Source organism: Macrotis lagotis, chromosome 1 (assembly GCF_037893015.1).
Source record: "Macrotis lagotis isolate mMagLag1 chromosome 1, bilby.v1.9.chrom.fasta, whole genome shotgun sequence".
Classification (NCBI taxonomy): domain Eukaryota; kingdom Metazoa; phylum Chordata; class Mammalia; order Peramelemorphia; family Peramelidae; genus Macrotis; species Macrotis lagotis.
Window position 1 is genome coordinate 901,205,490 of NC_133658.1, and position 22,202 is coordinate 901,227,691.

At 56.3% G+C, this 22,202-nt stretch overlaps 4 protein-coding genes across 8 annotated transcripts; 3 read left to right on the forward strand and 1 right to left on the reverse strand.

The window, feature by feature from the left end:
• The first annotated feature begins 35 nt into the window (after positions 1 to 35).
• CCER2 (coiled-coil glutamate rich protein 2) lies at positions 36 to 2,734 on the forward strand. Its single transcript, XM_074219013.1, has 6 exons — positions 36 to 403; positions 636 to 664; positions 986 to 1,073; positions 1,161 to 1,211; positions 1,337 to 1,917; positions 2,432 to 2,734. Exons 1-6 carry the CDS (start codon positions 349 to 351, stop codon positions 2,510 to 2,512), a joined length of 885 nt encoding a protein of 294 aa, XP_074075114.1. The 5' UTR covers positions 36 to 348; the 3' UTR covers positions 2,513 to 2,734.
• Positions 2,735 to 2,809: 75 nt separating this feature from the next.
• On the reverse strand, positions 2,810 to 5,346 carry NFKBIB (NFKB inhibitor beta). Its single transcript, XM_074219012.1, has 6 exons — positions 5,141 to 5,346; positions 4,637 to 4,742; positions 4,283 to 4,529; positions 3,901 to 3,989; positions 3,193 to 3,453; positions 2,810 to 2,971 (listed from the first exon to the last, which is right to left on the reverse strand). The coding sequence occupies exons 1-6, from the start codon at positions 5,335 to 5,337 to the stop codon at positions 2,930 to 2,932; spliced, it is 942 nt and encodes a 313-aa protein (XP_074075113.1). The 5' UTR covers positions 5,338 to 5,346; the 3' UTR covers positions 2,810 to 2,929.
• Positions 5,347 to 5,652: 306 nt separating this feature from the next.
• On the forward strand, positions 5,653 to 11,169 carry SIRT2 (sirtuin 2). Of its 2 annotated transcripts, XM_074219010.1 has the most exons (16): positions 5,653 to 5,905; positions 6,240 to 6,286; positions 6,691 to 6,739; positions 6,824 to 6,940; positions 7,203 to 7,244; positions 7,419 to 7,525; positions 7,745 to 7,801; positions 8,006 to 8,074; positions 8,603 to 8,732; positions 8,863 to 8,922; positions 9,411 to 9,466; positions 9,848 to 9,924; positions 10,035 to 10,086; positions 10,287 to 10,354; positions 10,495 to 10,561; positions 10,642 to 11,169. In XM_074219010.1, the coding sequence occupies exons 1-16, from the start codon at positions 5,890 to 5,892 to the stop codon at positions 10,786 to 10,788; spliced, it is 1,161 nt and encodes a 386-aa protein (XP_074075111.1). In that variant the 5' UTR covers positions 5,653 to 5,889; the 3' UTR covers positions 10,789 to 11,169. The 2 variants fall into 2 exon arrangements, with proteins under 2 accessions (XP_074075111.1, XP_074075112.1); XM_074219011.1 differs by lacking the exon at positions 6,240 to 6,286 and having other exon boundaries at positions 5,654 to 5,905; positions 10,642 to 11,168.
• Positions 11,170 to 11,272: 103 nt separating this feature from the next.
• Positions 11,273 to 19,916, forward strand: RINL (Ras and Rab interactor like). 4 transcript variants are annotated; one of them, XM_074219004.1, is made up of 12 exons: positions 11,273 to 11,620; positions 11,988 to 12,103; positions 12,320 to 12,425; positions 12,557 to 12,659; positions 12,891 to 12,963; positions 13,042 to 13,106; positions 13,190 to 13,327; positions 13,440 to 13,865; positions 15,699 to 16,040; positions 16,120 to 16,251; positions 16,482 to 16,647; positions 16,773 to 19,916. In XM_074219004.1, exons 2-12 carry the CDS (start codon positions 12,054 to 12,056, stop codon positions 16,873 to 16,875), a joined length of 1,704 nt encoding a protein of 567 aa, XP_074075105.1. In that variant the 5' UTR covers positions 11,273 to 11,620; positions 11,988 to 12,053; the 3' UTR covers positions 16,876 to 19,916. The 4 variants fall into 4 exon arrangements, with proteins under 4 accessions (XP_074075105.1, XP_074075102.1, XP_074075104.1 ...); XM_074219001.1 differs by having other exon boundaries at positions 11,273 to 12,103; XM_074219003.1 differs by having other exon boundaries at positions 11,273 to 12,103; positions 16,150 to 16,251.
• Positions 19,917 to 22,202: the final 2,286 nt, after the last annotated feature.

Below are 22,202 nucleotides of genomic sequence, written 5' to 3' on the forward strand. Positions count from 1 at the left end.
GGGGTTGGGTTAGGACTTTTTGGGGGGCTCCCTAGAGGAGAACCCTGCAAGCAGGATGAGTGCATGTGATTTGTGTGACAGCTCAGCTCTAATCCCTTGTAAATTATTAAGCTTGGCTTTGAGTTGCCTCCCAGCTGCCGCTTTTCCACCTGCACCCCCGGGGGTTGCTGTAGTGGGGGGCGGTAGGTAGAGACAGCCTGTCCTTGACGTCACTTCCTCCACCCACCCGTCTGTCCAGGAGAATATAAGGCAGCAGTGGGGCCTCTGCCTACTTTGCTCAGCTCCCCAAGCCCGGGCCCACCCTAGGGAGCGCCGAGGACCAGGAGCCCCTGACCGCTCAGCCCCACCATGCCTCAGCCTGGCCTCTGGTCCCTGGTTCTGCTGCTGCTGCTGCTGGGACTGGGTGAGCTGGGGAGCCTGGAAAGACTGCTCGAAACTGGGGGGGCTAGAAGAGGAGAAAGGACTCCTTTCCTGGAATGCAAGAGGGGCGTCGCTGGGGGGTCCGGGAGGGGCAGCAACCAGCCTCAGGTCGAAGTGGGAGGTGGGGAGGCGAGGAAGCCGGTCAGGACCCGGGACAGCGCTGGGCCGGCCCCTGCTCCTGACGAGCCCCACCCTGCTTCCTTTTTCCCTTACAGCTGGTGCTGCGCCTCTCTCCAAGCAGGAGGTGAGAGGGGTCAGGACCCCAAAATCTTACTCCCAAGTTTCTTTGCCCCAAATCCCTTCTCAGCCCCTAAATTGTCTTCTCTGATCCCGGTCTCCCTATCCCCCCACTGACCTATAAAGTTTATTTCCCAAATCTCCCTTTTTTCCAAATGACTCAACTGTCCCTGACTCTTTTCTGCCTGTGTCCACGGATCACCCCATCTGTCTGCAAGCATCTCCCAGGCCCTAGGTCTCTCCTCCAGGCTCCCCTCATGCTGCTGTTCAGTTCCTGTTGCCCTGTTCCCTCAGTTTCCCCAGTTCTCATCCTCACTGCCCCTCCTAGGTCACACGATGTCTTGAAGAGGCCCTCAAAGACGAGCTAGCCCAGGGGGGCCCTCGGGAGGGTCCTTGCATGCAGCTCTTCCAAGAAGGTATGAAGACGGGCCCCCAGGCCCCCTCCTGAGCTCCCTAGTATCCCTGTTCCCCCACCCCGTTAACATCACCCTTCCTGCCCATAGATGGACAGCTCCCATCCCTGCTTCGGACACTAGAAGAGCTTAGGCGTCAAGGTATGGTCCCTGGCTTCCGGGGCAACCTCACTCCTGGGTGGGGGGAGTCCCTCGGGTGGTCCAGGAGGGAGTGAAGGGGAGGGCAACGCGATGCCAGATCCTCTGCCGTTACCTTTCTTCCTCAGAGATCTCCAAGCACCATCTTGGTCCTGAGAGAGAGGCGGAGAGAGAGGAGCAGGAGGAGGTAGAAGAAAAGGATTTCAGGAAGAAAAAGAGGGGACCAGAAGAGGCTGAGGGGGAGAGGAGGCTGGGCCAGGAGGTGAGGGAGGAAGAGGAGGAGGTGAAGACCAAGGAGAAGTCAGAGATCAAGGAACAGGAGGTGAGGGGTGAGGCCAGGGTTCGAGAGGAGGAAGAGGAGGAGGACAAGAGCAAGAAGAGGAGGGGGTCAGCCGAGGCCTGGGTCTCCCGAGAGTCCCTGGATGATCTCAGGAAGCGGAGACCGGAGGGAGTCCGGGGTTCTGAGGAACAGGAGGCAGAGGCCTGGGGCCGGGGCAGGAGCTGGGGCGAGGATGTGGAGAAGCGTGTGGCAGAGAAGGCCAGTGATGAGGAGACAGCCCAGTTTGAGGAGGAGGAGAAGGGCGTAAGGGTGTCAGATGGGGGCCACAGCTTGTGGCAGGGGGCTGGCCCTGCACATGGACACCACCATCAGCCCCATCCTGAGCAGGAGTCTGAGGAGGAAGAGGAGGACGAGGAGGCAGAGAAGAAGGTGAGCCAGGAAGGCTGACAGACCACTGGGGCTATGGCAACCAAGGCGAGCCATGGAGGTTGGAGGGAGGCTGGCAAGGCCAGAGGAGAATCAGAAAGGCCCCCTCCGAGTCCTGCTTATCAGGACAGTCAGTGACATGGATTAAGTGCCTACTCTGGGCTGGGCCCTGTGAAGCACTGGGGTTGCAAGAGGGCAAGGAAGTCCCTGCTCTCTAGGAGCTTCACATCTAATGTGAGAGATGGCAGAACCACAGATAAATATGGAAAAACTCCAGGTAGAAGCCACCGGGCCTGGAAGTCACTTCACCTCAGCTCTCCTAAGACCCTGGTTGGCAGGAGAGGAGGTTCCCTCACCTGGGTCCATGAAGGGAATGAGAGGCTGGAGCAGGGTCTGGATGGTCTCAACCTCCCAATGATCACATCTGGGGAGACCAGGGATGGGCAGGAAGTGGGAGTGCAATGATGGTGGAGGAGAACCCCTCAGAGCATTAAGTGCCGTGCCACCCCCCCCTTAGGAACAACATGAACTGGAGCGCTTGGAACAGATGGGGGAGGAGCTGAAGAGGGCAGCAGAGGCCCTAGGCAGGAGGGGCTGACCCTGGCCCCTGCCCCAAGGCCCCTCCATTCTCCAGGCACATCTGTCTATGGACTGGTTCTTGCCCTTCTTGTTCACACCCAGGAGCCTCTCCCTGGAGGGGGAGGGGAGGGGGTACGAGAGGGTCACCATGAAACCAAACCTGAGGAAGGGATGGGGTCAGAGACTTCTCCTTCCTCCTGCTCTGTCTCCTTCCCCACCCCAACACGAATAAAGCACAGATAAAAACACAGCCTTTCCTTGGTCTATTTCTGAATTCGATGGTATGGACCCCAACACAAATCCCCAGACACTCCAGTCACAGAAACAAGGGTTTTATTGAAATTAAGGCTTTTCTACAAAAACAAACAAACAAAAAAGAAATTGGCTAAAGACACAGCAGGTAAGGAAGAAGCTAGGAGAAAGGTGCACCTCAGTTTCAGCTTCGGCTTCCATGGACCACGATGTCATCGTACTCATCCTAGGAGACAGTAGGGTCCAAACTTGATTTTCCTTCATCCTGGGCTCAATTATTCCACTCCCTCACTTCACTCCTCAGTCTCCCTTGGACTCAATCCCCTCCAGAATGACCAATTAACCAATTAACCCCCCCCCCCATCACTATGTTCTCTCTCTCCCCCCCCTCCAATCATCTAGTCCTTCTCACTGCCTGAATCCCTTATACTGCCCAGGGTCACTTACCCCCTCATCACTGTCGCTGCCTCCGGGGCTATAGTCTTCCTCGTCCTCAGACTCAGGCTCGGGCTCGGGCTCTGGGGCTCCATGAGCACGTAGGAGACAGGCCAGGAGGGGGTCTGACCGAAGCGTGGCACTACCCAGTGGAGTACGGCCTCCATACATTCGGGCCTTGGGGTCTGCACCACCATCCAAGAGCAGCTCTAGGACTTCTACTGCCTCTGCCTCCACTGCCAGGTGTAGAGGACTCCGCCCACATGTGGGCTCCTAATTGGGGAGAAAGGAAAGCATCACCTGCTTCTGACCCTTATCTGACCTCCCTGGGTCCATATCACTACTAATCTATTCTGCTTCCCTTCCATGTTTCCCCAAGTCCCCACCAATCCCAACAAATCCTTGCTTCCCAGTCACTGCTGCTGCTGACAAGCTCTTCTAGAGCTTGGGCCTGCTCCCCCACCTTCACTATTTCCCCACCTAACCCACTTTGCTCTCCAAACTATGAATGGTCTGAGAGAGCCCCCTTTGTCTCAAAAAGATCACTGAAGCCTTCACAGCTCAGAAAGAACCAATCAGTTCCCTCATTTAGACTCCCCCAATCTACAGTAAGGATCTGGAGGTGCAGAAAAGAATCTAGCAAAACAGAAATACAAGAGAACAAGAGAATGGAATGAGTGGAGGGAGAAGTGAGGGGCAGCTGGGACTCCGGATCCTTACTGGTTTGTTGAGATCAGCTCCCGCTTCCCGGAGCAGCTGAACCATCTCTGTGTCCCTGTGGATCACAGCCACATGGAGGGGAGTGTGACCTGGTGGGATATTTTAGAGAAATCAAGATTTAAGAGGAACCTAAGAGACACACCTGTGAAATGCTTACGGCAAACGAGGATGCTCAAAGGAAAGAAGAAAAATTATTTAGTGGGGATTTGTTCTGCAGTTCAGATCTGAACTCAGACGCTTGCTTCCTATGTAGCCCTGGGCAAGTCCCCGTCCCCAACTGTCTCATCTGGAAACTGAGAACAATACAGCACCTGTTTCACAGGAATGCTGGAAAAGTCCTTTGTAAATCCTTTACTGTTTGCATGGCACCTGGGGCCCATACCCTGGTAGTTGGTGCATTCCAGTTGGTCCCATCTCTCCTGCTCCTCTTCTTCCTCATCTTCTCCATCGGGCGTCTGGCCCTCAGGAGGCCAGAGAAGGGCTCGGGCACAGGCGTGAGCCCCGGCCCGGCAGGCCAGGTGCAGGGGCGTGTGTCCTCCTCGCTCAGCCACACAGAGCCCGGCCCCGGCGGCCCGGAGCTTCTGAGTTATGGCCGTTTCCCCCAGGATGGCCGCGATGTGCAGAGCCGTCTGCGGACGGAGGAAAGCCAGTGTCACCAGGGGGTGGGAGGTGGCGGTGCGGAGCCACCGGGACCGGGCCAGTGGCCACCCTCCCACAGTCAGGGGAAGAACCTCACCTGGCCCAGGTTGTTCTGGAGATCCAGGTAGTCCGTCCTGGCCGTGAACTGCAGCAGGAAGTCGAGGAAAGCCTCATGCTGGTGAATCACTGCCAAGTGCAAGGCCCTACAGAGGGGTCGGGAGGAGCCGGGGTCAAGAATCTCCTTTGAGGTCAGAGCCTGGCTGGGGGGCCCTACAGGTTCAGGGGTGCCGGAAATTACGGTCCCTAAAGGAATCACTCTTCAGAGGGAAAAGGAGGGGAGTCGAGGGCCCAGCACCAGGAAGCTTGGGGGGCAATAGGCTCTCCAGGCTGGCCGGGGTCTTGGCTGCCACCCCCGGGGGGGGGGCCACAGGGGCGGCCTCCTGGCCCTGCCGTCACCCCGCCCCCTCCCTCGGGCTCCTCCTCTTTAAGGGGCGAGGGTCCCCGAAGCCTCCGCCCCGGGGGTGGGCGGCCCCGGGGAGGCAGGCAGGGTCAGGGGTCAGGGGCCCCCCAGGCGGGGCGGGGGCAGCGGCCGGCCCCTTACGTGTCCCCGTCCTCCGTCACGTAGCCGAACACTTCGGGCGCCCAGCTCGTCGCCTCCTCGTCCTCGTCCGCCCTGTCCCTGGCCCCGTCCGCGGGGGGCCCGATGGCGTCGGGCCCCAGAGACCCCAGCCCGCTGTCGCACCAGTCGTCCGCGAGGCTCCCGTCCCCGGATTTCACGGGCCCCGCCGGGGCCGCCATGGCCTACGCAGAGCCCTCCGCGCCCGGGCCCCGCCGGCCCATCCAGAGCCGCCGCCGCCGCCGCCGCCGCCGGCCCGGGGATTCCGAGGACCCGGGGAATTCCCCCTGCACCCCGACTCGCTCAGCGCTCCGACCAATCGGGGAGAGCCGCCCCGCCCCTTCCCGCGCCGCTGCCAATAAGACCGCGTAACCTTGCCGGCGGGGCTCCGCCCCTCGCCTAGGAAAGACCCCTTTGGTCAGCTGGACCCCGCGGCTCCGCCTCCGGGCCCGCTTTACCGAGATGGCTTCCGGCGCCAGGCACGCCGGGAATCGTGGTTTCTCGGGCCGCCGAGGCTCACGCCGGCCTCCGACTCTCGGCGGAATGACGGCGCGGGGGCTTGTGGGATTCCCGCGATGGCCCCATGACCTTCTGGGAATCGTAGTCCGCCGGCCTCCCTCCCCACCCCCGCCCCCGTCCGCGTCCGGCACCATCACGGGACGGAGCAGTCGGTGACAGCCCCGAGGGCCCCTGCCCAGCCCCGCACCGCCGAGCCCTTCCCCAGGCCCGAACACATGGCCGAGGCGGATCGTGAGTCGGGACCCAGCGGGCTGGGGGGGACGGGCCCGGGCCCGGGCCCCGGGACGAACGGCCCCGGGGACTCGTCCCCCGGAAACCACCGCGCGGGGCCCTCACGGAGGGCGGGAGGAGGGCGGCGGGGCGGGCCCGGGCCCGGCTGTGGGGGTGCCGGGGGGGGGGGGGAGGTCCTAATCCCCGGGGGCTCGGCGGCCGGGGCGGGGCGGTTCGTCCCCCTGAGGGCCCCTCCCCCGCTCCTCGCCCCGCAACCGCCCCCCGCAGCCGCCCCCACGCTAACAGCCTCCCCTCCCCCTCCGGTGTAACCCTGTCTCCCCACCCCCCTCCCCAGCCCCCGGCCCCTCCCAGGACGAGGCAGGGAAGGTACAGGATGCTCAGGTGAGAGGGCGCCCCCGGGTGACGCTGATTGGCCGGCCGGGAGGGGTGAGGCCTCGGATTGGCCGGCCAGGGAGGGAGAGGAAGTCTGTGATTGGCCCGTAGAGGATCCTCGCCTCCCCCTCGTGGTCCTGCCCCTGCTTTCCCCAGGGAGAGGGTCTCCCAGTGCCCCAGATCCACCCCCAGCCCGGGAGCTGCAGGGCTGCTCGCGCCCCGCCCCAGGACCCTCCCCGTCCCCTCCGGACCCCCTTCTTCCCCCAAACTTTCCCGTTCCGACCCCCTCCAATGGCTTGCTTCCCCCCCGACCCCCTTCCCGCCCCCCCTCCTCTTCCAGCCCTCCTCCCCAAGTGCTGAGCCTCGGGGGACCCCTGACCCTCCTCCCTCTCTGACCGTTGCCTCCCATCCAGGACTCAGATTCAGACCCTGAGTGTGGAGCAGGATCGGGAGAGTCGGACAGTGAGTAGGCCAGGGCTGGGAATGGGGGGGGAACTGGCTGAAGACGCTCCCCGAGTGACCCTGGTCCTCTGCTCTGCCCCTCAGTGGATTTCCTGAGAAACCTCTTCTCCCGGACCGTGGGCCTGGGCAGCGGCAAACGGGAGAAGCTGCTGGATGACCTCTCCTTGGAAGGAGTGACCAAGTACATCCAGAGTGACCGTTGTGAGTTCTTATTTCTCCCCATGGATCCAGCCTCAGCTCCCATGTCCCTTTCCTTATGAAACCCAGTAAGAACCATCCAGACCAGATGAGAACTCAAGACCAAAGGATGGGACTCACCCTGGGATTCCAGGGGGCTCCCAAGGGCCAAGGCAGTCCTCCTAGGGATTCCGGGAAGAAGTCTCTGCTGGGGATGGGCCTGGAGAAAAGAAAACCTGCCCCAGCGCCAACCCAAAGGTCACTCCACTTCTTGTTTCCTTTCCAGGTCAGAATATCATCTGCTTGGTAGGGGCAGGAATCTCTACATGTGAGTAGCGGCTTCCCTCTACCCTCAGGCTCCAAATCTCACCCCAGAATAAAGCAAAGGGGCCAGGATTAAGGGCCTAGCCCCAAGGGGCTAAATTTGGTGCTGGGAGAAGGCCCGGTGATCCATGAGGTGGACCTCCCCCATTGACCCCTCTTCCATTGCCCTTATCCTCAGCTGCTGGCATCCCTGACTTCCGCTCCCCGTCCACCGGCCTCTATGCCAATTTGGAGAAGTACAACCTTCCCTATCCTGAAGCCATCTTTGAGATCAGCTACTTTAAGGTTGTATAGTCATGAAAGAATGCCCCACCTTTGAGCCCCCTCCAAATCTTTAACCCCTTATCTCAAATGGGAGGAGACCCCTACCACTAAATCCCTCACCCTATCAGGTATCAATAGTGAGACTCCTAAATCTGGGCTGCTGAAAGGTGGGGCATGAGAGAATCCCCCCTCACTTCCTTCTCTACTGTTGGAGTCATATATCTTTGTGTCTCCCCTCAGAAAAACCCTGAGCCTTTCTTTGCTCTTGCCCGAGAGCTGTATCCAGGGCAGTTTAAGGTGAGTTTAATCAAGGGGAAGGGGAAGGATGGGACCCCCTTTTCCCCCTATCCAGAAGTGGTACAGCTTGAGGGGTTGGGGGAAGGAATCAGGGTTTCCCCATCTGGACTTGTGGAACTGACTGAGAAACTGGGCAAGTTCCAGATCTGCTTCCCCATAAGTAACAAGTGTGTGTATCCCTTGACTCTTCCCATCCCTCTTTAGCCCACTGTGTGTCATTACTTCATCCGCCTACTCAAGGAGAAGGGGCTGCTGCTTCGATGCTATACCCAGGTGAGGGCAGCCAGAGAAGGGGGAAGGAGGGGATGCCCACACGTTACTACATATGTGTCCGATAGATGCAGGGCTGCCCTGCCAGCTTTGCTGTCACCCAGTGGGCAGCCTGAGCGGTCAGAGGGCACTGTTGAGGCCATTACCCCCCAGATGTGCAATTGCAATAGAAATATAATTCTTCACCAAAATAGCCACATGCATTTTTGTTTTATTTTTGAAAAGGACACAAATGTTCTATGCTGTCTGTCTTTGAAAGTTAAACTGATGACTGATCAGTCTTTTCCTGCACTAGTTAGAATTTCTTTCCATCCATTCGGAGGTAACTTTGGATGCAATTTAACTTCACTATGTAATTTCCAGACACTGTAGGCAGAAAGCTAGATTATACATGGGCAGATACACAGTTTAGATTTCAGAGTCCCTTTCTTCAGGGAGCTTCAAGTCTAGTAGGGGAATAAAGAGGAAAGGGGAGATCCAAGAGACAGAAGGAGGGAAGGTACCATAAACAGTTTCCTTCCCCTTCCCCAGAATATTGACACACTGGAGCGGGTGGCAGGGCTTGATCCTGAAGATCTGATTGAAGCCCATGGAACTTTCTTTACCTCTCACTGTGTGAGCTTCCACTGCCGGAAGGAGTATGATCTGGGCTGGATGAAAGGTGAGGCTTGGAAGCTTTGGGTCCCTGGGCTGGCTTGGGCAAGGCAGGGCCGTGGGGTCTGGGGAAGGACTGGTCTCCTCCCTCAACCCCCCCAACCCCATTGTTCTTTTCCTTATGTTCTGTGCCCCAGATAAGATCTTCTCAGAGGTGACTCCCAAGTGTGATAAATGCCAGAGTCTGGTGAAACCAGGTGAACTATGGGAAAGGGAAGAGACCTAGAGGGGTTGGAACAAGGATTATGGGAAAGAGAAGACCTCCCCTCCCCAAATTAGAGGACCTTTGGTTTGTTAGACCTCAGAAGCACCTGCCTGGCATCCCCTTCTCCTCCTGGCCCCTGGTTTCCCTGGGCTTAGCCCCCCCCTCTTATTTTCTTTGTGACTCTTCCTCTCTCTGTATTTTTCTGTTTCTCTCTCTCTCTGTGTTTCTCTGCCCCTTTATCTTTGTCTCTCTGACTGTCACTCTGTCTCTCTGTCTCTGTCTTGCTCTTTTTCCTTCCTCCTGGACTTTCTCCATGTCTGTCTGCCTCTTTTCTTCTCTGTCACCTGTCTTGGTCTCTGATTCATCTTGACCCTTGCATCTCCTCTCTCTCTGCCTTCTTTCCTTTCTGTCTCTGTCTCTCTCCCATCTTCCTCTCCTTGTCTGTATCTATCTCTCTTCTATCTCTGCCTCTCTCCCCAGATATCGTCTTCTTTGGAGAGACCCTCCCTGCCCGCTTCTTCTCCTACTTGCAGTCGGTAGGTGGTCCATCTCCTCTGCTCCCTCTCTTCCCATCCAGGACCTAGAGCTTCTGGAGCTTGCCTAATGGACAAAGAATTTAATTCAGTTCCCTTAGAACTGGAGGGATGACCCCCAATTTGGTTTCCCAGGACAGCCCAAAGCTGGCTGTGGGGCTCCCCCTGGTGGTGGTGCTGGGAAGGACCCTCAAGTCCAGAGTGACATAGGTGGGACTCCAGGTATAGGGATGAGAAGGTCTGGGGGAGGCAGAGGAGCCTGCCTGAGTGAAGGCCAGTGTAAGTCTTCTCAGTTTGGGGGGGGGGTCCCTGAATTTCAGCCTGCAGCAAGGCCAGAGGCTTGGGGGGTGGGTGAAAACCACTCGTCCCTCTTCTGCCCCACAGGATTTCCAGAAGGTGGATCTGCTTATTATCATGGGCACCTCCCTGCAAGTGCAGCCTTTTGCCTCCCTTGTTAGCAAGTATGAGGGCAGGGGGAGGAGGCACTGAGGGCCAGGGAGGGTATGAGGGAGATGGGCTGAGGGGGGGAGGGGCCACCTCACCCTCTCTTCTCTGTCCATTCCTGCCCCAGGGCCCCACTCTCCACCCCTCGGCTCCTCATTAACAAGGAGAAGACAGGACAGGTGAGTGTGTTTTCTGGGCCCAGCAGCTCAGGCGGACTTGGCCTGCAGAGCCTCAGCCTGTCCAAGGGAGACAGACCCTCAGAGACTGCTAAGGAGGTTCCTGGCCCTCTTATGCCTTGGGGGGATCCCACCACTAGTCCTGACCACTGTTTAGCCCTCCTCCATCCCACTGTTTTCTAACTGCTTTTTCCTTTCTTCAGCGAGATCCCTTTTTGGGGCTCATGGGTCTGGGGGGAAGCATGGATTTTGACTCAGACAAAGCCTACAGGTGAGGAGCCACTGGCCTGGGGCGGGGGAGTTTGGAGGCTCAGGGTTTCCTGGTTGTTGGGGGAGGAGGAACAGGCTGAGGGTGTGGGAGCGTTCCATAGGATTGTCCTTGTTTTCACTCCTCCCCATCCCCTTCCTCAGGGATGTCGCTTGGCTCGGGGACTGTGACGAGGGCTGCCTGGCCTTGGCGGACCTCCTGGGATGGAAGGTAGGCACTTCCTGCCCCACTCTGAGCAGCCTTGACCCCAGGCACAGCTGAGGCTGACCCCGTCCCTTCTGTCCCCACAGAAGGAGCTGGAGGAGCTCGTGAAAAAGGAACACGCAGCCATCGATGCCCAGTCCGGGTCCAGTGCCCATCCCCTCACGGCCCGGGCCAAGTCTGGCCAGCCTGACAAGGAGTCCACCAAAACTGAGGAAGCCCAGAAGACCCAGTGATTCAGCCCCCCTCCCCCCCACCGCAGGGGCCAGAGACCGGGGCCCTCTCCCCTGGGGCCTCCACTGAGGAAACAAACACTGCCCTAACCTCTAACCTTCCTGAGGGCCTCCCTGCTCCCCACGGACACGGCCTGGCTTCTACACCTTCCTTGGGAAAGCTCTAACCTCTAACCATTTCCAGCTTCTCAGCAGAGTTTGGGGTCTGAACATCTCCCCAGGGCCTGGGACCCTGCCATCTGCCCTCCCCAGGGAGGTGGGGACCTCCTCCGCCTCCCTCCTAACAGCTAACCCAGACCCTGGGAGACGAGGGCCCTCGTTCCCTTTGTCTCAACACTAACATGGAGAGGGGGTGGCCAGCTGAGGGGGGGACGAGCCTGTGACTGGAGCTAAATAAAGCCAAGAATGGGATCTGGTTCCCATTTGTGTCTGTCTGTAGAAGCTGGGTCTTGGGGGTCAGGTGGCCAGCTGCCGGCGAGGAGCTGTGACGCTGTGGCAGGCGGGAAGTGGGTTAGACCCCAGGGAGGACTTTTCATCTTCATCTCCCAGCCTCCCACCCCACAGGGAAACCCGCTGCAGGAAATTGGGTGGGGAAAAGGAGGGGAGGGGGACACTGGAATTCCTGTAGTCCGAAAGCTTGAAATCCAAGTCTCCCAGGGAACCCAGTCCCCCAACCCAGGCCGCCAGACACCTGCGCCTCGCAGAATGAGGAGAGGAAGCTTTGGGCGTGGCCCCTCCCTCCCCCTCCCCCTTCCGCTCTCAGCCCAGCTGGGTTCCTCTGGGGAAGTAATGACTTTACTTCCTGCTGCTCTGGCACCTTCCCCATGAAGAACAGGTAATCTGGGTCCCTTGGGAACCCAGGTGCCCAAGCTTCCCTGTCTTCTGGCATTCTGCCATCCTCCCCTTGATCCGCCCCCTGGGACCCGGGGATCCAGCCTCCTCTCATGAGGACCCACTCTCTGCTCCCCCGGGACCCAGGTATCTGGCCTCTCCCATAACATCTTCTCCAGGACCATGGCATCCAGCCCCTCCACCTGCCTCTTCCTAGGAACCCCATTCCAAGCTGCCCCCTTCCCCCACCCTCTCCCACAGACCCAAGAGTCCCTGCCCCCATCTATGGCCAGATTCTAAGATTGGGGGGAGGGCCTGTCATGGGGAAAGATGCTGTTCTGGATCCCCATGATCCAGCCCCCTCTGCCCAGGTTCAAGAGTTGGGTCTTGGATTCCCCTGGCTCTGGTCAGTGACCACTGACCCTTGGGCTTTGACGATGCAGCAGCCTGTGGATTCAGGAGATAGCCATTCGCTGGAGGGGGAGAGGTGAGGGGGTACAGGGAGGGCTGTGAGCACTTCCTTTTCCACTCATTCCATTCTTTATCACACTTGCTTGAGCCCAACACCCCTCACCCCTGAGCCCCGCTCCCCCGGTCATTAGCTTTCTGCTCTCTGACAACCCTCTGAGGCCTCAGCCTCAGTCCTGGTGCGAGAGCAAATCCAGGTGAATGGGGCACGTGAGTCACCTCTGACTCTCCCCAGGATCCCAGAGCTGAGACGCCGGCTGATGAGGACTCGGGGTCTGTGGCAGATCCCACAACTGGATGCTCGGAGTTCTCTTGCTATCCTGGCCCTGCAGCCCCCAGGGGTGAGTGTTGGGGAGGAGGGCCTTCCCCAGACTCTTCTGATCACGGGCCTCCCGGAGTCCCCCTGGATCTTTCCTGTGACTTCTCTTCCCTCCAGCTAATCTCTACTCGTACCTCCTTGTGATCCCCCCAGAGTTTCCTAGTCACAGGGTTTGGCCTGAGCCTGGCCCTGACAATGAATACAGATCCCCACCGGGAGGCTGTAGGAACCTTCCGGATTCTGGAGACCCCTGCAGGTGAGGAGCTCCCCCAGCTACTAATGTGCAGGGGATCAGACCTCATCATCCTTCCTTCTAGATATCCATCCCCCTAGCCCACAACCTAGATATCCTGCCCCTCCCACTGCCCTCAGGATGGATGTTGGAACCCAAAGCCTAGGCCTGCCTAAAGCTCTAGCAATTAAAGCCCTAAATCCTCTGGAGGGAGCCTGGGGGATTGCTCAGTTAATCCCTCTCCATTGCCCCTAGGAGTGACTCTCCAGGGCTCCCAGCTCAGCTTCCCAGATCTGCCTGAACTTCTGGCCTTTCTCTCCACCAGCAGGTAGGGTGGGGAGCCCAGTAGGACCTGGAGGGGAGTCCTTGACCTTTCCTTCATTGTGACCCTCTTCTCCTCCCCCAGGGACATCCTGCCCCAGCCCCTGCTCCTTCCCCCCAGATCCCTGGGACCTGTAGTCCCTCCCACTGGTGAGTCTCCCTCTTCCACTGGGGGCTGAGGAATGCACAGCTTGGACCCCTCTCATCAGTTCTAGCTTGCTCCTTCCTCCCAGAACCTCTTCAGATTGGCATGGTCTGGATCACCTCTGACAAAGGGGCCCTCTCTGTGGTGAATCCCCTGTACTTGAGGGACCATGGGCCATGGGACTCCAGAGAGAACTCCCCAGAGACAGTTCAGAAGGATTCCCTAGGTAGGTACCTCCTGATTGGGATGGGATGGCTGGTCCTGGGGGGCTAGATGCCTATCTAGATCATGGAGAGTGTGGGGATCCAGACTCTCCTCCACTCTCTCTCTCTCTATAGCCCCTCAACCTCTGGGTCCTCACCGGGTCTCCTGGATAGAGGGTCCTCCCAGTCTAGAGACTGAGGTAGAGACCTGGTCCCTTCATAACCTGGAGGAAGGGGAGGAGAACAGGCTGAGGGCTGATGAGGCCAAGGAGGAAGGGGAAGAGGACTCGGAGCCTGAGGATGGGGTATACCAGAGAGTGCAGGCCCTGGCCCAGGCTCGGGGCAGCCTTGTGGCCAAGCATCATCGAGCCCTTCAAGCTAGGCTTAGGGAAGCCCAGGGGGGTCCCCGTGGGCCAGAGGCTGGGGACCCAGCCACTGAGCTGCTACAGGATGTACGTCGACTCCTTACTGACCTCAAAGACCACCTGGTGAATGACCCAGAGGTCCGGGCTGCCTACAGGACCCGGACAGCCCCACCCTTGCCAGACTATGAGGATCTGGGTAAGAAGAACCTGTGTGTGTGTGTGTGTGTGTGTGTGTGTGTGTGTGTGTGTGTGTGTGTAGTAGAGTGAGTACAAATGCGCGCCCACTCATGTTACTCATTATTGCTATAGTCCTGGAGGATCGGTATGTCTATATTGCTTCAAGGTTCACTCATGTGTGAAGACTCTACAACAGTCATAAATCTCCCTCTCCTGAGTTCACATATATAGCGCCTCTCATGAAAGTTCCTCCTCCTACATGTGTTCCCATTCAATCACTCAGTCAATAATCATTTACTAAGCATTGTATTGGGTACTCAAGGAGAAAATGTCTAGAAAATGCTTTCTAGACATGGAGAACATCCTCCATGTCCAAAGTAGCAGAAGGTTAGGCAGGAAGGCCAGTATCATTGGACCCTGAATGGATAGCACAGTTGTAAGGTAGGTGGGGTGGTAGAAGAAGCCATGGAGTCAGGGGTTACATGGGGAGACCCCCACTTTGTTTTTTTTGTTTTGTTTTTTTTAGGGTTTTTTTGTAAGGCAAACGGGGTTAAGTGGCTTGCCCAAGGCCACACAGCTAGGTAATTATGAAGTATCTGAGACCGGATTTGAACCCAGGTACTCCTGACTCCAGGGCCCATGCTTTTTCCACTATGCCACCTAGCTGCCCCTTGAGACCCCACTTTGGAAAAGTCACATTAGCAGCTAGGTGTAGGATGGATGAAAGAGGCTGGAGACCAGAGGCAGGGAGGCCAGTTAGGAGACCAGACTGGACAAGTGGTGATGGCTGTATGAGTAGAGAGGATTCTATTGATGTGGATGTAGAAAAGATAAGAACTGACAACCTATTGGCTTATTGGCTACATGGGCTGAGATAGAGAGGTGAGGTAAGGATAAGTCCAAGTTTGTGAACTTGGGCAGATGACAGTGACCTTGACAGAAAGAGGGGCACTTCAAAAGTGGTGTGGCAGGGCAGCTAGGTAGCACAGTGGATAGAGCACGGGCCCTGGAGTCAGGAGTACCTGGGTTCAAATCCGGCCTCAGACACTTCATAATTGCCTAGCTGTGTGGCCGTGGGCAAGTCACTTAACCCCATTTCCTTGTTAAAAAAAACAAAAAAAGAGAGAGAGAGAAAATAAAAATAGTATGACACAGTGGATAGAGAGCTGGCCCTGGAGTGAGTTCCAATCCAGCCTCCTCATTCTATGGCCCTGAGTAAGTCATTTGTGCTCAGCTCCATGTTTATCCTTCCACCATTTTGGATCTCCTGTCCCCTTCCAGATGAGTCCACATGCTCATGTTCCCTTTATACATTCGTGATCATGTTAGGGTTCTCTCCTACATCTGGATTCACATCCAGAGCTGCAGGTACCAACAGACTCCTTGGGGTTGGTGACTGGAGAAAGAAAGAGGGCAGAATAGATAAATTGGAATTTCTGCTCCTGGGGCAAACTCAGCTTAGAGAAGAAGCATTGTTATAAAGGACAGTGTGGAGAAGATGGGAGCCAGAAGAGATCTCCATGGTGATGGGGCCTGGGTTACAGCCAAGAGTGAGGCATGGTGATGGTGGGCACTGCCTGAAGAAATGTGCCCCTTGCCTTGAGAGCATCCTGAGGCAAAGATCCTGTTGCCCTACCCTAGTTACAGCTCTGGGTCAGTCAGTCAACAAACATTTATTATATACTTACTATGTACATTGGACTGAACACTAAAAGTAGAAATATAAGAAGAGATCCTGCCCTCAGGGAGTTTACATCCTAATGGGGGAAGATGATTCACAAAAGGGGGTGTGGGAGCAGATCTGGCATAGGGTCTAAGCCCCATAGGATGCTGTCTGATGTCCTGTTCCCAGAAGCCATGGTGGAGGCCGCTGTGTGCTGGGTGGTGTTGAGACCTCTCCAGCCAGCCCTGTGGACCAAGCTTCAGATGCTCAGGGCTCAGGATCTCCAGCAGTTACAGAAGCGTCAGGAGGCAATGCAGGCCCGGGCACTGCAGGAAGACCAGGACCCAGAAGCAAGGCCTCAGCAAGACCCCAAGCCACCCCCAGAAGCTCCTGTCCCCAACCCGATCAGGCGCCGTATCCACGCCCGCCTAGCTCGCCTGCACACCACCTGCACCCCACAGCGCAAGGTGTCTCTCCTGCTGGCCATCTGCCGGGATGTCTATGAGGGCCTCACCCAAAGTGGGAGCCAGGGTAAGAGGGGCCTGTGCAAGTGTAGGGCTGGGGAGGGAGGTTCCTCTACTCCCATTAGCCCAACAACCCTTTTCTATAGAACCCCTGGGGGCCGATGACTTTTTGCCAGCTCTGACGGAGGAGCTTCTCTGGAGTCCAGACATCAAGGCCACCCAGCTGGACGTAGAATTCCTGATGGAGATCCTGGACCCTGCAGAGCTGTTGGGGGAGAGTAAGACCAGGGCTGGGGTTTCTGGGGGGCTTCCATCACAGGACAGACAGGCATGTTCATGGAGAGAGGGGACCCCAAGGCCCTGGTTTGCATCTGGGAGGGTCTGATCACAGTCCTAGATTCTGCAGACTGTGGAAGGGGTACCTGAGCAGGATTGGCTCAGCCAAGACTTTCTAGGGGAGTAAAGGTCTATAGGTCAGAATGACTCTGGTCCCCCGACTCCTCTGCAGCTGGGTATTACCTCACCACGTGGTTTGGAGCCCTTCACCACATAGCCCACTTCCAGCCAGCAGCATCCGGGCCAGCCCCAAAGGGCCTCAGCTATGAGGCCAGGGCCTCCATTCGACTCTGGCAACGCCGTCGGACGCTGCACACCTCGTGCCATGCTGTGGCCAGGTAACCACCCCCTAATCCCCGGAACAGCTGGGCCCATGGGAAACACCAAAGACTAGGCAGTCTTGGACTTTGGGGTGAGCAGGCTGCCTTGACCTGACTCCCATCCTCCCCCTCCCCCAACCCAGCCCATCCACGCAGTTTGAGAAACCTTGGGAAGAGCACAAGTCTGGAGCTGAGATTGGCTGCCGGCCAGGGGCAGCTGCTTCCTTTATCAACAGCGACCTGTGAAGCCACAACATTTGAGCTAACAGTCACAACTCAGAGATGTTTCCTTGTCTCCGGCCGGCTAAGCTCAGCCTTCCCTAATCCTGCCCCATCTAAAAACAAGAGCATTGCAACACTAACCTTTATTTTCTCTCCTGTGTCTCCTTTGGGCTGTAAAAAGAGACTAGATATTGGGGTTCCTGAGAAGAGTGTTCTGGAGGGAAGGTTCCACTTTCCATGAGCTCCCTTCCCTCTGTTTCTCTGTATCTCCTTCTCTCCCCCTCTCTGCCTCCTGTCTCTCTCTTTCTCCCTCTATCCCTCCTATTGTCTCTCTCTAGGTCTCTGTTTCTGTCTCTCCATCCCTCCATCCCTCTCTCCCCATCTCCTGCCTCTCTGTGCCTGTTTCTCTGTCTCTGTCTCTCCTCTTTTACTTCCATATTGCTAATGAAAAGGTGGTCCTTCTCAATAAGGCCAACCCTTCCACCCACATCATTGATTCCATCCCTTCCTGTCTCTTCAGGAAGATTATTCCTACAGACATCTCCACTGCCAGCCTCTAATCTTCAAGCTTCTCCTGTCTTTTCACTTCCACCTGGCTCCATCACAGAAGCTAATACCTAGAAATGACCTCCCAGCTGGAATTCTCTATTACGACATCCCTAGATCAGTGACCACCTGGACTATGACTAAACATCTCCAAGTGATGAAGAATTCATTACCTCCCTAGGCTGCTCATTCTACTTGGCCACAGTACTAATCATTAGGACATTTCCCTAGTATCTGGCTAACATCTTGCCTCCACATAAGCAAAATAAGTAATTCTTTTTCAACATAGTGACCTTCAGTCTTGTTGACTGGCACACACCCTCTCCTACCTCCAATTCCTCTCCTCTGGGCTAAATGCCTACATCCTCTCTTCCCTCACCCACTTGGTCCTTTTACTGACAGTTCTAGGTCATAGAGGCATTGGAGAGAAGAAAGGGAAGGGTGAAAAAGAGCCCATGGTCTTTGATGAAGACCTTTTGCCACAAGAATTCTAACCAACCATTTCATCTTGTGGCAGCCCAGACACTGAGGTCTAACCTTTTGTTCCCTCAAGGGACCTATCAACATGTCCACATCCTCAGCAGCTTGGTTATCCCAGCCTAGTCATGCACCCAATTTGCCTTTTCTAAAAAGCAATCCCTGGAGATGAACTCAGACCTCCCAATGGGGGTCTGACCAGGGCACAGGACAGGTTCCTTCCCACTGATTTCTTTCAGGCCCCCTTGTGCCTCTCTCAAAGCTATCTTGTTACCCTGGCTTTCTACTGCTAGATGCCATTGTTGATCTGTATTGAGTCCACATCATCACCTTCTCTGATACTTTCTAGCTCTTTCAGGTTCATGCCTCTCTTTGTGATGCTTCTGTTTTATCCTTCTTAATCCAAATGGAATCTAGATCAAAGCGGATAGCAGAATCCTTTTACCTTCTCTATTCTGTTTGTTACCATTGTCTCTTCTTCTCTGACCAACAGTCCTCTTCCTCTTAGGTCTTCCTCTCATCTCTGCCATAGATTTTTTTTTTTTTGTTCCCTTCATTCATGTGCAGCCCCAGCTCACACAGAGTTTTTTAGGCACCAATCTTACAGAATCATGCAGCTTTTGGCTATTCATCCTGTTATCTGTTCTGGACTTCTTTCTTCTCTCCTTCCATGGACCCGAGATCTCATCCCTCCAATGGTGAAGATCACAGTCTATCTGGACCTCTGCTCATCATTCCTGTTCCTGTCCTCCCACAAAATTCCTCCATAGGGGATCTAACCAAAGCACCAAAAGCCTACTTCTCCATCTTTTAACACTAAAAGGACCATGTGGTACACTGATTGTGTTAATTGATGCAATAATTTTTTTTCAAAAGTTTTAAAATAACTTTACTATAATTTATCCTATGAAAATTTACTTTAAATACAAAGAATTACAAGCAGATATTATTTTACTTCAGAATAAGAATTTTTATCCCATTCTCTCTGCAAAGGTATAGATGTCATGTGTAAACTTAGTCTTTGGAAGTATTCTTAAATTCCAGCCCTTCTGCATTAAGAGGTCTCTGGCTGGTCTTCTACTCTTCTTTGTCCTTGAGATAGAATTAACCCACTTCCTTTTCTCTTTCTACACCTTCTGGATGAATTGAAATGTCTTTGCATCATTTGGGATAGTTTGCCAGTTTGCCATCCACTGGGTCATGTGTAATTTTGATTCTTCTGAGATGCTGGTGCTCTGTGGTTGGCATCACCAGGCAAATGTTGGTGTCAGCAGTGGAATTTGTCAGAGAGTTTGTTGAAGTGTTGTGAAAGTTCTGGAATGCAGCCCGACGTGACTTTTCCCTCTGGCAGAGAGCATATTGAGCTAGTCCTTCCCCAAGTCCATCAGTTTCCACATTTGGGTTGGTTGGTGAGCTCCTTCTTCATCCACATCTCTTTTATTCCATGCCTCCATCCTGACCTGGCTTTTGTCTTCTTGGAATTGGGTCCACCACAATCTCATTCTTGAGGGCTGCTTCTTCCTTTTGGGCTTTCTGGCTTTTGCTCTAGTATTTTCTGTCAGCAAGGATGTAAGAATGAGATGGCATCACCACCATCTGCCCCCCAGGACCCCCCCTCCCTTGCTAGGCCAATGGAGCAGCTAATGTCAGGTGCTGTGGAGGCCCATGAGTTATAGAGCAGATGGAAGTTCAAGAAGGCTTTCACTGTATTTCAAGACCTTTCCAGTGATCCATCCCCAAGAGGTTTTTCTCCCACTTTGCGTTTTTCCTGGGGACATGCCTAAAGGGAATGATTTTTTTTGTTTTACATTGACCTGTCTTCCTATCCCTTTCTCCTCCAGCTCCACAGGACCAAGCATCACATTTCAAATCCTGTGTTCCCTCTGCCAGGAACACCCATGGGCAAGAGTTGGAGTGGGGGGTCTTAAATCAGGACCTTACTGACTCTTCCCTCCTGGGGGGCTATCCCTGCTTGGCTTCTCCCAGGCCCTGGGGGATTGGGTGGGGGCTCATGGAGAATCTGAATGAATGACTAACATAGTGGGGAGTATGAGTTGGGGGTGAAGGGGATAGACCCAGATGCTCTCTCTCCTCTCCTTCCATACTCTGAGTTATAAAGAGGAGTGCAGGGAGGAGGTCTGTTCAATGTTCTGGCCTCAAATGGGAAGGATATATTTATAGTATGGTGTCCCTCTGCTCATTCCAGAGACATTGGAGGAACAGAGACAGTTTGAGGACAGGGAGATAGAGCCACTGTAGGGAAGGGAGATTTCAGAGGCCAGCAGAAACCCTGTAGACGAAGCCACTTCGTAGAGACAGCCGGCCAGAGGCAGCTAAGGGGCAGACAGAGACTTCTGTGTGAGCTCAGGCAGGACTAGCTAGCATCAGCATCTCCTATTGTTCTGGGGAGCAAAGGCTCCTCCCTGGCAGGGCCTGGGCTTCACTGGGCCTTTTTACATGCTCACACACACAGTTCCAGTTGGTTTGACTCGTCTCCCTGGGACAGCTGAGGCCCTTTGTCCCCGGAGAACCGGTCCTCAATGTCCCATTGTGCTCCTTTTGCTCAGAATCATTTCCCATTCCCGAGGTTTACAGAGATCTCTCTCAGACACCCCTAGGGACTGAGCAGGGGTTCTCCTCCCCCACTGTCCACTAAGGCGGAGAGCTCAGCTAGGTCCACTGTGGCCACTCGGCCTCCTGGCTCCAGTCCAAGCCTCCTTTTCTCCGCTCCCAGTAGATGACTGTGTCCTTCAGTGCTGTCTGGGGCTCAGAGGACAGTATGGGGGGGCACACAGGGGGTACTTCAGCCTGGTAACAATCATTTCAGTGACCTTGGGCTTCAGTCTCTCAGGGAGCTGTTGTCTTTCACTGCTGAGATTGAGGGCTAAGAGGCTGGGAAGGGGCAGGAATCAGGCTGCAGTGTCGGTGGGCACCACCAGGGGTGCTCTGGGCCCCTTCCCTGCACCTGCTTGCACCCCAGCTCCCGTGTTGCCTTTCAGTTCCATGGCTCAGGAGCAGATAAAACTTCCCTGAGTTGGTCATTCTTTTCCAGTTAGTGCTCAGCCTAGGGTTGGTCCAAGTGGCCCAGGAGAGAGTACTGGGTCTGAAGTCAAGGGATCTACTGGAGTGACTAAATGGGACTGGATTAAATGGCATCTCTAGGTCTCCAATCCTAAAGAAGGAACATTATGGAGTCTTTTAGTCGGAGGGCATGGATTTATTTCCAACAAGCGTTCATAACTTATTTAGCTCATGTTTGCCTCTTCCCCATTCCACTGAAATTCTAATCGTCCCAAGTTTTCAGGACCTGGAAGAATTATCCACCCAAAGATTACATTTACTGAGTTAAAACTATATCACCCACACGCTTGAGTTTGGCCTCTTCTGATCTCTTTTCCTCTACCCCTCATCTGGCTTCTAAAGTTTATTTTTGCACGCCCATCTCAATGCCATTCTAGGGTCCCACTCCCCAGCACCCTCTTTCGAGGAATTTGTGCCCCTAGCCTCCTGCCCTGACCAAGCAAGCCAGGCTCACGATCTGGGGTCCCCGATCTCAGCACCCGGCTGCTGAGAGCAGGTCTGCCAGCAGACACCCCAGTCGCTGAGGAATGAGGTCAGATGCGGCCTCTCCTGCCTTTTTCCAGGTCTCGTTCCTGCCCAACAGGCCCTCCAGTCCCGAGCGGGAGGGGAGGGGGGCGGACGGGCCCCCCGGACGCCCCGCAGCCGCCGGCCCCCTCCGGCCCCACTTCTTTCTCCGGGGCCCCCTTCTGGAACTCTCCGCCCGCGCCCCCGGGCTCGGGGACAAAGGCCCCCGGGCCGGGCGAGGCCTGCGCGGGACGACACGGCGCCGCGAAGCAGGGGGCCGGGGCGGGCCTCCGGGGGGGCCCCCTTCGAGGCCCGGCGGCGGGAGCGAGCCGAGGACCAGGCGGCGGCGGCCCGGAAACATGGCCGGCGGCGGTGGGCTCGGAGCGGGCCAGCCCCGGGCCCCGCCGCCTCGCGGCCCGCAGCCCCCCTGCCGGGCCCCCTTCTCCCCGCCCTGCGGCCCACCACGTGACGGCCCCCGCCCGCGGCTCCCGACTCTCGCTCTGCCTGTGGGCGGGCGATGGCGGCCTCGCCCCACCCCGCTCCGCGCCGAGGCGCTAATCAGCTTCGAGGATCTCCGGACAGACAGTGGCTCCAGCCACTGCGGGGAGAGAAGGGGCAACGCTGTCACGGTCGTGGGAGGCAAGGTGGGTGGCCTGAAGCGCTCGGCCTCGGATCAGGCTCGACCGACGGGGCGGGCAGCCAATGATCGCGGAGGGAGGCGGGGCTTCACCTGCGCGCCGGGA

What these genes read in the sequence shown, in the direction of transcription:
- NFKBIB (XM_074219012.1), bottom strand. Translation starts at nt 5,337, where the DNA reads ATGGCGGCCCCGGCGGGGCCCGTGAAATCCGGGGACGGGAGCCTCGCG. An exon ending in GTGACGGAGGACGGGGACAC is followed by an intron (nt 4,743 to 5,140) that starts GTAAGGGGCCGG and finishes ACCCCTCTGTAG; the next exon opens with GGCCTTGCACTTGGCAGTGA. An exon ending in GGAATGCACCAACTACCAGG is followed by an intron (nt 3,990 to 4,282) that starts GTATGGGCCCCA and finishes ATATCCCACCAG; the next exon opens with GTCACACTCCCCTCCATGTG.
- SIRT2 (XM_074219010.1), top strand. An exon ending in TCTTCTCCTACTTGCAGTCG is followed by an intron (nt 9,467 to 9,847) that starts GTAGGTGGTCCA and finishes TCTGCCCCACAG; the next exon opens with GATTTCCAGAAGGTGGATCT. An exon ending in CGGACCTCCTGGGATGGAAG is followed by an intron (nt 10,562 to 10,641) that starts GTAGGCACTTCC and finishes CTGTCCCCACAG; the next exon opens with AAGGAGCTGGAGGAGCTCGT.
- RINL (XM_074219001.1), top strand. Translation starts at nt 11,937, where the DNA reads ATGGGGAAAGATGCTGTTCTGGATCCCCATGATCCAGCCCCCTCTGCC. An exon ending in TGGCCCTGCAGCCCCCAGGG is followed by an intron (nt 12,426 to 12,556) that starts GTGAGTGTTGGG and finishes TGATCCCCCCAG; the next exon opens with AGTTTCCTAGTCACAGGGTT. An exon ending in AGTTCAGAAGGATTCCCTAG is followed by an intron (nt 13,328 to 13,439) that starts GTAGGTACCTCC and finishes CTCTCTCTATAG; the next exon opens with CCCCTCAACCTCTGGGTCCT.
- CCER2 (XM_074219013.1), top strand. Translation starts at nt 349, where the DNA reads ATGCCTCAGCCTGGCCTCTGGTCCCTGGTTCTGCTGCTGCTGCTGCTG. An exon ending in CGCCTCTCTCCAAGCAGGAG is followed by an intron (nt 665 to 985) that starts GTGAGAGGGGTC and finishes TGCCCCTCCTAG; the next exon opens with GTCACACGATGTCTTGAAGA. An exon ending in ACGAGGAGGCAGAGAAGAAG is followed by an intron (nt 1,918 to 2,431) that starts GTGAGCCAGGAA and finishes CCCCCCCCTTAG; the next exon opens with GAACAACATGAACTGGAGCG.